Raw genomic sequence first — 12,406 nt, 5'->3', positions numbered from 1 at the left:
AGAACTCCACCATCAAGGTGTTTGCACTCAAGAACCAATTTTTTTTTGCTGCTGCCTCTAGTTTAGAAAAGTTATTTTTCTTGAACTACATCTATCTTGACTATACTGTGTAAGCACCACCACCTTCATATTTATTTGTATCCCATTCTTTCCCCAGAACTGGGGCTCATTAAAAAAAAACATTAAAAGAATAGTACAGTTAAAAATATAGACAAGTGATACATTAAAAAGAAATGAAATCATTACTATATTAAAATAAGTAGCTTATTTAAAGAATAAAATACAGTTCAAAATCTAAGGTCCTCAAGCCAGTGCAGTCCAAAAAGTAATTTTGTCAAGTTCTGCCCTAGCACTAATAGCCAATCATCCTTATCCAGTATGTTGATTTTTGTATGGCTGACATCTCAAAAAAGGGTTTAGGAAAGAGGCAAACTTATTGAACTCGTATAATAAACCACAAGGTGGCATCTCGTCAAGAATGAATAGGGAGGGGCATTAAACCATTTTCACATAACTTCTAAACTTAGGTTTTTGCATTTCCTACTTCTGTGACCAACTATTTATACAACTCCATTGGGGTACATCATGTTGTACAGAGGTCTTTGCCCCAGAATGGTTATAAACAAAATTTCAAATAGAAAATGCATGTTTCTGGTGCCAAAAGTAATTTTTTTAAAGGGGGGGGAGTGAGAATTTCAAAGCCAAACCATTTCCATGTTGCATGCCAGTTTTTATTTTGTACTAATTTCAAACCATATACTGGACAATGCCAGCATCAGTATTTGATAGTCAGGCATCCTTTTTCTTGCATCTATGACAATTTTAGTAACTGGGTTTTAACTCTGAGGATATAATAAGCCCAGTTGTTAAGATCTTTTTTTAAAACCACAATAGTTTCAGTATAAAATCAACTGAACTTTAATGTGCCCAAAATTTAGCCATGAATATTATACTGCTGAATACCATGGCATATCACAGGAATAGAGAATGCTCTCCAGCTGCTTTTGGATCACCCGTCACTAGCAAAATCAATAGGTGTTGTAGTCTAACAACCTCTGGAAGGCCATGTGTGCCCTATTGCTGGAATACAGGAACTCAAGAGTTTTTAAAAAGGGGCTTTGCCAGCCATAAGTTCTGCCTTGAGCTCCTTGAAGGAAATGCAGGATATAAAATTAACTAAACAACACCTAAATAAATAAATAAAATGGCCTACCTAAATAGCTGTACCTATTTGTGGCATCTTGGCAACTCAACACAAAAACAAGTGCTCTAATTGGGAGGAAAATGTGTATTTTTGAATTTTACTTTCCCCAAATTCTCCATGGGAGTAGTTCAGTCACTGGGCTCCATGGAATATTTTTACTTGCCATGAATAATGCTTATACTATTTCACCTCATCTTAAGTGATTATTCATGAGGTGCTTATTGCTACTTATAACAATTGTTACTTCTAACAACTGGCACTTCTAGCTGTCAGGAAGGATCGAATTAGGGGAATTTAATTAGCTCAAATATTATGAGAGGCATGTCCTAACAACGCACGCAGCGGGGTCGTGTCCCTATGTGTATACCAGAGGTTGTCTAGTCCACTCCCAGAGAGAAAGAGACTCAAAATGCCAATGAGTTGCAATAAAAATATAAAACATTTATTAAAGCCACACAACAAAGGGGATCACACACACACACACACACACACACACACACACACACACACACTCTCAATGCTAAAGTAAGGGAGGGGTGAGTTCGAAAGTAAAGGAGAAAGGATAGAGGAACTGTTGGGATATTTACCTTAGGAGTCTTCTCCAAAGAGATGGATGTGAGGGATGGTGAATGGTGAGACACGGCCGCGGGAACGGGGAAAGCAAGCGGCGACCGCGGTGGCTAGGAGCTGAGTTCCAGCACACAAAGCTAACTAGAGGCCCGAGAGACAGTGAGCTTGGCTTCACTCAAGTGATTTCAGCACAGTACAAGGCTCCAGGAACTCAAGCTCGAAGAGAGATGCTCTACAAGCAAGGTTTCAGGTTTGGAACTCAAAGCTCAACAAGCCCATTGGAGGGTTGGGAGTGGGGTCCTTATATACCCCTAAACATAACCTCAGGCTATGGCAGCCTGGCGAACAAAGGCTTGATGACTTTATCTTTGTTTAAGCTGAAACTTACACAATGGATACACAAAGAGGAGGTCTGGCACTTTTCAGGAGGGGACAAATATCTCGACGGTGGAGCCGTTAACTTAATCATTGGCTCTCAAAAGGAGGAAGCTCTGCTATTGTCTTCCTGCTTTGGGCAGCCTGCGAAACTAGTAGGGCAACTCCCAAAACTGCTTGCTGAAAGGTTTAAACTCTACCTTTTTCCCTCAACCAAGCCTAGCAAGACAGCTGGCTACGTGGTCAGCTGGCTTTTAGGGTAATGGCGGCTAGCGATGGGGTCAGTCAGGGGTCATAGATTTAGATCGCATGGCACCCAAAATTTATATAAAACCAAAATAGGTAACATAGCCCAATTATTTTTACCAGCATGACCAGACACATTTTCATGCAGTTAATAGATTATAGGAGACAGGCTTCTAGTAGGGAACAACCTCTATAACCACTATGTGACAAGTGGTTCTTGCCCAAATTCCTTTTTTATATAACTGCCAAAGTCCTGTCTCCCTTTGTATTTGGTTAGTTAACCCACCAATGGGTTAAATCACTAATGGGTTAAGCCATTATTATTAGCAAGGTGGGAGGGGAGAGATAATGTGGATGCCGATTAATGCTGAGAAGCAGCATCCATGGAGAAACTGCTCTGTGAAACTCTCCCAGGTCTAAATGACAAGCTCTCTGCCCTTTGCAGTTGCTATAAAAAGTCTTCCCTTTGCCATTTGGAGTTATGTTCTGCCAACACAGCAGCTTGTTAAGGGCCGTTCTCAGTCGTGAGAAGAGACAGCCTTAGCATAAGTAATAAGATTACTCTCTGCTGGGGTTTTATGGGACGGAGCAGGCGATTCTGAGCCTTCCCTATTCTACCAAAAATATGTTCCCACCTTTGAGATGAAAACTCTCAAACCCTAGTAACAATTGCACAACCTACAACATTTGGAACTGAAGAAAGCAACATTTATGTGGACAGGTCTTACAGAAGCCAGGGCTGAAGAAAAGATAAAGTTTGGCTCTAGTCAGGTTTTCTGGCAGTAGTGATGATGCAGAACAAGTTGAAAACTTTCCCGAAGGAAATGAGAGCAGGTCCTGGGAGAGGCAGAAGACATTGTCAAAAGAACAGGGGCTAAGATACTTAGACATTGTAGGCCAGGGCAAAATCTTTACATCCCTAAGACAATCTTCTGAATGGGGATGGGGATGGCAGAAACAATATGTAGGGACATAGCTCTGACCACCTGCTCCTAATTGTTACTGTAGCTCTCAAGTTTCCAAACCTTAATTAAGAACGCCTAAGAATGCTGGCCTAAATACCCTAAAGGAGCCAGATGCCACCTGGTCTTGGAAGCTTAGCAGGGTCAGGCCTGGGTAGTACATGGATGGTAAGCCATCAATGAACCCCAGGTGCTGGAGGCTATATTTCAGAGGAAGGCACTGGGAAGACCATCTCTGAGTATTCCTTGCCTAAGAAACCCCATTAAATTTGAGGAGTTGTCATATGACAACAGGCAACTTGAAGGCAGTGTCCTTGTTGAAAGGTTTCTTAGTGACTGAAGATTGGGTGGTATTGGCAGAAGTGGCTGCAAGTGACAATGCAGATCTTGGTCTTATTTGTTAGTACGGTATTTTCTTCTTCCAAGGAGCTCTGAGAAACATACATGACTTTCCTCCTCCCCACTTTATACTCCTACAACCCTGTGTAGTAGAGTAAGAATGTCCCATGGTTACCCAGTGAGTTTTTATGACTCAGTGGGGATTTGATCCCGAATCTCCCAAGTTCCCATCAAACAGCATGCACTGCGGGTAGCTATTAGGCTGGACAGTGGGGCTAGATTTGGGTGCCTGAAGCGAAGGATGCAGAAGACGTCTCTCTGTTCTAAGTCAGTTCCCTATGGCTTTTCGCTTTTCCATGCCCCATCCCAACCAGGGTTATACTTGTCAGGTGCCAGGGCAGCTCTTCCTCTGGGCTGGCTACAGATCTTCAGACATATCAGATAGCCCTGTGCTGCTGGCAAAGTCAGCAACATTTTAGAGTAACTATAAATAGCAGACAGAAAGCTGGCAAATCAAATCAGCACAGTTTTAACTATTGCTTCCCTCCACTCAGTGGTTCACAACAAGATTTCCTTAAATCTTCCAAGAGCAGGTTCAACCACGTTACACATCACTGGGAATCTCACACTGGGAATGTTGCGGTGAGACCTGAAGGAGTACTTTCCCACTAGAGCAGTTTAGCAAAAACTACATGCCCCAACATGCACCGCGGGCGGCGGAACTAACTTCCGCCCTTTCCATGGCGGAAGTTTGTGTTGCTCTAGGCTTCCGACGTCTCTGGCGCAAGCCTTTCCGGTCCCTGGAGATGACGTCAGGCACACGTAGACTTATTCAGTTAAACACACACATAGATCCCCATTTCAGGGTTCACTGTGGAAGCAATAAAAAACCTCGTTTCAGAGCGAAAGAGAGCGCTGCCCACAGGAAACAATGAGCAAGATTTGTACAAAAAGTGTTGCGTTAAGGAAAGTCTGGAGCATTTAAGCCATCAGGGCCTAGTGGTTTGAGGGCTGGAACAGGACTCTGGAAGCAAGGGTTCCAATCCTCACTTGCCAATGGAAACCCACTGGGTCACACTCTCTCAGCCGCAGAAGAAGGCCATGGCAAATGTCCCCTGAACAAGAAAACCCCCTGAGAGGGTCGCCTTGGCTTGCTGTGTGCCTTCAAGTCCTTTCTGACTTATGGTGACCCTGAGGTGAACCTATCACAGGGTTTTCTTGGCAAGATTTGTTCAGAGGAGGTTTGCCCATGCCTTCCCCTGAGGAGGCTGAGAGAGTGTGACTTCTTGCCCAGGGTTACCCAATGGGTTTCCATGGCCGAGTGGGGATTTGAACCCTGCTCTCCAGAGTCATAGGCCAAGGCTCAAACCACTATGCCACACTGTCTCTCCCTGGTTCATCTACGCTGTAAAAATAAAGCAGTTTGACACCACTTTACCCACCATGGCTCCATCTCACAAGATCCTGGGATTTGTAGTTTGGTGAGGTGGAGGCACTGTGAGGAGAGACATCGTGAGGCAGTGGTTTGAGTATTGGACTATGATCCTGGAGACCAGGGTTTGGTTGCCAGCTCAGCCATGAAACCTACTGGGACGCTCACAAGAAGTCACACTCTCTCAGCCTCAGTGGAAGGCCATGGCAAACCTCCCTTGAACAAACCTTGCCAATAAAATCCCATGATAGGTTCTCACCTTAGTACCGCCATAAGTCAAAAACGACTTGAAGGCACACAACAAGGAGGCATCCGCACTCTTTGGCAGAGAAGGCTAAAGCCCTTGCAAAACTACAAATCCTGGGATTCCATAGGGCAGAGCTGTAGCTCTTAAAAGTGGTGTCAAACTGCATTATTTCTACATTATTTCTGCATTTTTGGCCTCACCTGGAATATTGTGTCCAATAATATTCCTTAACTCCTTAAAAAAGGAGGTTCACAAGTTGGAGCATGTCCAAAGGAGGACGACCGAAATGGTGAAGGGTCTGGAAACCATTCCCTATGAGAGTGACTTAGGGAGCTGAGTAGGTTTAGCCTGGAGAAGATCCACTTGAGGGATGATATGATAGCCCTGTTTAAATATCTAAAAGGATGTCACATTGAGGGTGGAGCAAGCTTAATTTAATTCTGTTTTCATGTATCACTTTTCTATGTTTTAATTGTTGTTGTTTTTAATACAGTGAACCTGTTCTGAGTCCTGCTTCTGGAAAAAGAGGGGGATACAAATAAATATAACAACAACAATAATGCTTGTTTTTCTGCCCTGCTCAGAGACGCAGAGCAATGCATTCAAACTACAGGGACAAAGAGACTGAAAAGAGTTGACTAAGGGCAAGGAGAGGAAATTTGCTTGAACCCCCCTCCCTCCAACATACTATCATCATCCAAGAAGGGAAAGAAAGTGGGGGGAAAACCAAAGATAAGCCATTGAATTCCCACTTTATAGCAGTGAAGGCTTGTACCAAACAGTCTGCAACAGCCCCACTAGCCCTGTATTTAAGCGTGAGTCGAAGGCTTTCACGGCCAGCGCCACAGTTTATTGTGGTTTTTTGGGCTATGTGGCTTTATTCTGGAAGAGTTTATTCCTGAAGTTTCACTCCATCTGTGGCTGCCATCTTCAGAGAAATGTGGCTGGAAGAGAGTGGGAAATGCAGTGGGCCCTCTCCCATATGCGGGAATCCATTCCGGATCCTCCGTTGTGGCAAAAAAATGTGTACACTCAAACCCCATTGGCTGCAATGGGGAGTGCTTCCACATTTGGCGCACATGCCATTCATTCCAGCAGCTTAACCTTCCACAAAGTTAAAGCCATGTAAGCATGTCCGTGTATGGCAAGTGCACTGTACTTTTGACCCTTGCTTGTGAGGAGGTTGAATTTACATTAATCTGTGTATTGGCCTGTTGGTGAATGGCCAGGACATAGGGCAGGTGGGTCACACAGTATATATATGTGTTTGTGGTGTGTGCTTATGTGTGTACACACACACACCATATATATATAAAATAACAAAACGCACCACACACTTCCATTCTCTGAAGATGCCAGCACAGATGCAGGTGAATGTCAGGAATAAACAGTTCCACAACACAGCCACACAGTTCAAAAAACCCAGTACAGTCGGCCCTTTTATACACGGATTTCTTATACACGATTTCAAGCATCCACAGTTTGAAAATGTTTCAAAAAAGTATAAATTTTCAAATATCAAACCTTGATTTTTCCATATTTATAAGGGACATCATTTTGCTATGCCATTACATTTAATGGAACTTGAGCATACACAGACTTTGTTATCTATGGGGGGATCTGGAACCAAACCCAATGTATAACAAGGGTCCACTGTATAAGTACTTGAAGGATGGTCACATTGAGATGGAGCAAAATTGTTTTCTGCTCTCCAGAAACAGGAGGAACAACGGATGGAAGCTCCAGGAAAAGAGATCCAGCTCAGCATTAGGAGGAACTTCCTGGCAGTGAGAGCTGTTGGATGGTTGAACTCCTCCTTCCTTGGAGGCCTTTAAAGAGAGGCTGGGGGGCCACCTGTCACAGGGGGAGCTCTGATGGTGAGTTCCTGCATGGCAGAAGGGGGCTGGACTGGATGACCTTTGGGGATCTCTCCCAACTCTGTGGCTCTACGGTGTAGAGTCCTGGCTGCTTCAGGGGGCTTCGTGTTAGTGTTCACATCTGCTCTGGGAGGAATGAGAGCCCCAATGGGACCCGGGAGTGATCCTGAGGCGACTCTCCCTGCCTCTGTTCCAGTGGTTCTCAACCTTTGAGCCTCCAGACGTTTTGGACTTCAATTCCCAGGAGCCCCAGTCAGTCTGCTCGTTGTTCAGGAATTCTGGGAGTTGAAGTCTCAAAAAGAAACCTAGAGGACCAAAGGTTGAGAACCACTGCTCTATTCTGTTCTATCCAGGAAGAGGAATCCTTGAACACGGCCCCCACCTGACCCGGAAGTCCCTCTGCCCAGCAGGAAGAACCGGAAGCGGAAAGAGGCAGCCAAGGGATCTTACAGAAGGGGAAGGAGAGGGCCATCCTCCCAGGTAGGGCTGCAGCAGGGTCTCTTTGTGATGGAGCCCTTGCTGGGTGTTCTTGTGTGCCTCCAAGGCCTTTCCAAGGGATGAATGATGATGGACTTTGGACTTTGAATGGTGCATTTTTAAAATGTGGATTGGTGTTTAGTATGTGTGCATCCTCTCCTCTTCAATTGCAGGCATGTCCTTTTACATTTCAGGTGTTTTAACTGATGTGGTGCATCTGATCACTGCTCTTGTTTCCCGCCTCGATCCATAGAGACAGGCAGGTAAGAAACAACAACAACAACGTCATCCATAGGGACAGGCAGCTACATAATAATAATAAACATAATAATAATTGGCATCCATAGGGACAGGTGGGTAAGAAGTACTACTACTACTACTACTAATAATAATAATATATGATGGCATGCATAAAGACAGGTGGCTGAGAAACAATAATAATAAAGGAGGGCATGTGGCCACTCTGTCTTGGGGTTTTCTTGGCAATGTTTGTTCAGAGGAGGCTTCCCATTGCCTTCCCCAGAGGCTGAGACAGTGTGACTTCTTGCCCAGGGTCACCCAGTGGGTTTTCACATGGCTGAGTTGGGAACCGAATCCTGGTCCCCAGAGTCATAGTCTCAAACCACTACGCCAGGGGTGTCCCTTATTTGAGGACCAAAAAACTTGTCAGGTGTCAGGATATGCCTTTTATATTTGAACCAAAATGTGAAATTGGAGGGATCTCACAAGGAATTGAGATCACAGGGCAATGAAGAAAGTAGAAGGGCAAGAAAGGGAACAGGGGAGTAGTGTACCATCTTAATGGCATTTCTTATGATTGCATAAGAACATTTTATCTAATGCTGACATTTTATTGTAGAGACAATAAACAGTCAATAAAAGGCATACCTGTGGCAAATAGGGAGTAAATGTGCCAGCACCACCACACATACCTTCTGTTTTTTACATTTGACTGATCTCTTTAATTGCCACCTGGTTTCAAAATCATCCTCATTAATTTGCAAATCTAGGACCTCTCCGTCACTGCTTTTCTGAGAAAATACCTGTGGCATCAAAATACTTCTTTTGAGTTTCTTCTCGCCATATAAGCAGTGGAGGGAATGTTCATGTCCACCATGTTTAGTTAACATCATTGGAAGTGTGTTGGGTATTAAAAATAAGAGGAACAAATGGGAGTTTCAGCATCTCCCCTCCTCTATAAATCTGAAATAATGAAGAACTGCAATTAAATTTCTAAAACATAAGTAATGTAAAGATAGATATTGGTCCCCTATAACTTTTTCCCTTATGCCCTTGCTTGGAAAGCCACTTGCCTTTTTGACCCGGGGGCCGGGTTGCTGTCCCTCAGACAACTCAGGGGGCTGAAGCCCCCCCCCCCCCAAAATTAAATAATTTAAAAAATTAATTAAATAAACTGGGACCAATGTAGGACAAAAATTTAAAATGGAGGACACTTTTAAATAAAAATGGAGGGCACGCAAAAAAATCTCCTGATTTTTAAAAAAATGTTAATATAAATGCATGTTTCTGAGGCTTCTATAGACAATTGCCCACCCTTGCTCCTCCTTGCCCCTGGGGGCTCGCATTGCCGGCCCTTGCTCGCTCCGTTGCCGCCCCTTGCGCATCCTGGCCCCTGCCTTGCGCCTCCTTGCCCGCCTTGCTCCTCCTTGCCCCCCCTTGCTCCTCCTTGCCCGCCGCTTGCCCCGTGCCAGAGGCCCCCACGCACCTGCGCCAGAGGCCAGAGGCCCCGGTGGCAATCTGCAGCAGGGCTGGGCTGGGGCCGGTCCCTAGGCCTCGGCGGGCCATAGGTTGCCGACCCCTGCCTTATGCAGATTTAATAATGCTCTTTCAGAGGAATGGCCACATGATCAGTCATTTTGCTAACAGCTCCAGAATTCACTTTAACATCTGACTCTGAATATTTGTGGGGCTGGCAAAAAGAGAAAATAATTTTTGGTGTGAGCAGGGACTGTTAGTATACAGTCATTCCTCCCAATTCCCAGTCATGCCGTTCGCATCCCTTGGTCTTTCACAGATGGCAAGCTGGAAAGAACATAATGGTGTGCACACAGTGTGCAGGAGCGCACCCCCATTGTAATCAGTGGAGCTCCAATATTGGCGATTTTTCCCAATTCACAGGGCAGGGATTCCAGAATGGATCCCCTGCAAATTGGAAGGGACAATACTTATATTTCATAGTGAGATAATTTACCTTGCAAACAGAAGTGCTTCCTACTAAAACAGCAGTAGTGGGAAATTCACTGTTCCTTACAGAAATACAGTGATCCAGAACACTGACTGAAGATGTATTAGAAACCCTCTCAAATTTCTAGACAAAGGCCACTTCACATTTACATGCTGAAAAGGCATAAGCCTTACATGAACAGTGGACATGGTTGACAGTTCACCTCTCTTCTGCAACATGTGCTATAAACAGGTATTTCATCTAAAAAGTGAAGCTGCTCTGAATCTTAATTGTGTAAATAAATCTTTGGATCATTTACACACATAGTATTCTCAATCAGCAGTCACATTTTCTCAAGCAATTCCTCCTCCTCTTTAAACACTGTGGGGGAAAGAACAGTAAATACAGTGGGCCTTTGGTATCCAGTGAGGTTTGGTTCCAGGACCCACTGTGGATACCAAAATCCATGGATGCTCAAGTCCAATTAAATACAATGGCATAGTGAAATGGTGTCCCTTATATAAAATACCAAAATCAGTATTTGCTATTTGGAATTTATAACTTTTTGAAATATTTTCAATCTGTAGATGCTTAAACCCATGGATAAAAAATCCATGGACGTGGAAGACTGAGTGTACTGTACTGTTCATCAGGTATAACTGAAAAGATTTTGTTCTTAAAGATAAAGACAAAAGTAGAGAACTGCTGCCTTTCCGTCTCAACTTTCTTATGGGACCAGATGGTTTACAGCCACTATCTTGTACTATTCACCAATGTATTGTTGGTAACATAAACCCACATCTGCACTGTTGGTTTTCTGCAACAGAATTTCATAGGCTGTATGCATAAAGTATTTTTTTATTTTCCTAAAGAGCCATACAAATTCTTCTTATGGAAGCCTACATCCATATCTTTGCTTTCTCCACAGCAATAATGGTTTCTGCAAAGCAACTGGCTGACTTTGGCTATAAGACCTTCTCAGGCTCCATGATGCTCCTTACACTGTATGGTGGCTACCTCTGTAGTGTCAGAGCATATCGCTATTTCCAAAACCAGAGTAAAATAAAGCAGCTTGAGCAGCAGGAGATAACATCTACAGTTAAGGACTGAACACTGCCTCCCAACATATGACCATATGATCCTTACTGAACATGAGATTGCTGTGTTTCAACAGACATTTCTACCAATTTTGGGAATTTTGGTCATAATAGGCATTTCAAGCTGTGAAAAGAAGACAAAAACAGGTCCACAGCTATGTAGTTATTACATTTTGTTTAGTTTCTCTCCTTTCTGTAAATAAAAGCCGAGAACTTCTAAGTATAAAACATGTGTTCACTGATTTTCTTTCCTCTGGGTTGTCATGTTCTCCCATCTTGAAAGCAGAAAACCCAAGTAGGATATTTTGGTATGAAACTATGGATTCATCATGTTGTTTAGTCATTTGCTGATTTCCTGACCAATATTAAAAGCAACTGACCAGTGTTTTTGTGCCAACATCTGTTTCAGCAATGCAAGTTTGGGAGGAAGTTTATGTCAATATGACGATGAATGTAAAACAAAACTTAGTCTCTTCTAGTTTTGTATTTCCTTTATTTTGGATCATTTTTTTTCAAGGGGTGCTGCTGCATTCTGATGTGTTTTTGTGGTAATTTCAATATTTTTGGATCTCCTCAATCTAAAAATTAAAACACTGGCGAAAGATTTGCTATCCCTGCATTATGACCATTAGTAAATTGTATTGGCCTTTTGTCTTTCCTCAGTTTGAAGTTAGGCAAAAGCTAGGGCACCCACACAAAACGGCAAACATAAAACTATATAGTATTTGCCTTACGTCTTGAGAAAGGAAACATGAGGGTTGTAATAGGAAGTATATTTCATGTTACAGATAAGGTAGGAATTGTATTTTGACAACAGTACCTTTTATCTTACACCAAACTTGGCCGCAAAAATTGTGACCGAGTGCATAGATTTACTAACTTAGGCCTGATACAGACAGGCCAAAATAAAGCTGCCTCGAGTCACTTTGGAGGTATGGTGTTTCAATGATGCATGCGTCCTAAGGGTCCAGAAGCCGCACCAAAGCAGCTTTGGTGCAACTTCCAGACTCTTAGGACACATGCATCGTTAAAACACCATACCTCCAAGGTGACCTGAAGCAGCTTTATTTTGACCTGTCTGTATAGGGCCTTAGTTTCAGAGGGTCATCCCAGAGTCTTAATTTTGAAATGTGAAAAAAATACCTTCCCTGGTATATATTAAGTAACAATTCAAAATTCTCTGCTGATATGCATAAGCACCAAAAATGTTAACTTAAAGTAGAAATGAATGGAATCTCATAGGAAATGTTTCCAACTTAGGCATATATCTAAATTGCAGTTTGGTATCTATTATGTCAAGAATGGCAAACGTATGGCCCTCCAAATGTTACTGGACTCAAAGCCCCAACAACCCTGACTACTAGTTGCAGGAGCATCAGGTAAGTGGTCAATACT

The 12,406-nt window shown here is 43.2% G+C and overlaps 1 protein-coding gene across 2 annotated transcripts; it reads left to right on the top strand.

Annotated features, from left to right (window-relative positions):
• The first annotated feature begins 7,575 nt into the window (after positions 1-7,575).
• LOC121920217 (cytochrome c oxidase assembly protein COX14) lies at positions 7,576-11,239 on the top strand. 2 transcript variants are annotated; one of them, XM_042447290.1, is made up of 3 exons: positions 7,576-7,732; positions 7,924-7,992; positions 10,843-11,239. In XM_042447290.1, exon 3 carries the CDS (start codon positions 10,848-10,850, stop codon positions 11,022-11,024), a length of 177 nt encoding a protein of 58 aa, XP_042303224.1. In that variant the 5' UTR covers positions 7,576-7,732; positions 7,924-7,992; positions 10,843-10,847; the 3' UTR covers positions 11,025-11,239. The 2 variants fall into 2 exon arrangements, with proteins under 2 accessions (XP_042303224.1, XP_042303225.1); XM_042447291.1 differs by having other exon boundaries at positions 7,688-7,840.
• Positions 11,240-12,406: the final 1,167 nt, after the last annotated feature.

The sequence above is a fragment of the Sceloporus undulatus genome, chromosome 2 (genome assembly GCF_019175285.1).
Source record: "Sceloporus undulatus isolate JIND9_A2432 ecotype Alabama chromosome 2, SceUnd_v1.1, whole genome shotgun sequence".
NCBI lineage: Eukaryota > Metazoa > Chordata > Lepidosauria > Squamata > Phrynosomatidae > Sceloporus > Sceloporus undulatus.
This window is presented reverse-complemented; position numbering and strand designations above follow the sequence as displayed.

Coding starts and splice junctions, on each gene's coding strand:
- LOC121920217 (XM_042447290.1), top strand. CDS start 10,848: ATGGTTTCTGCAAAGCAACTGGCTGACTTTGGCTATAAGACCTTCTCA.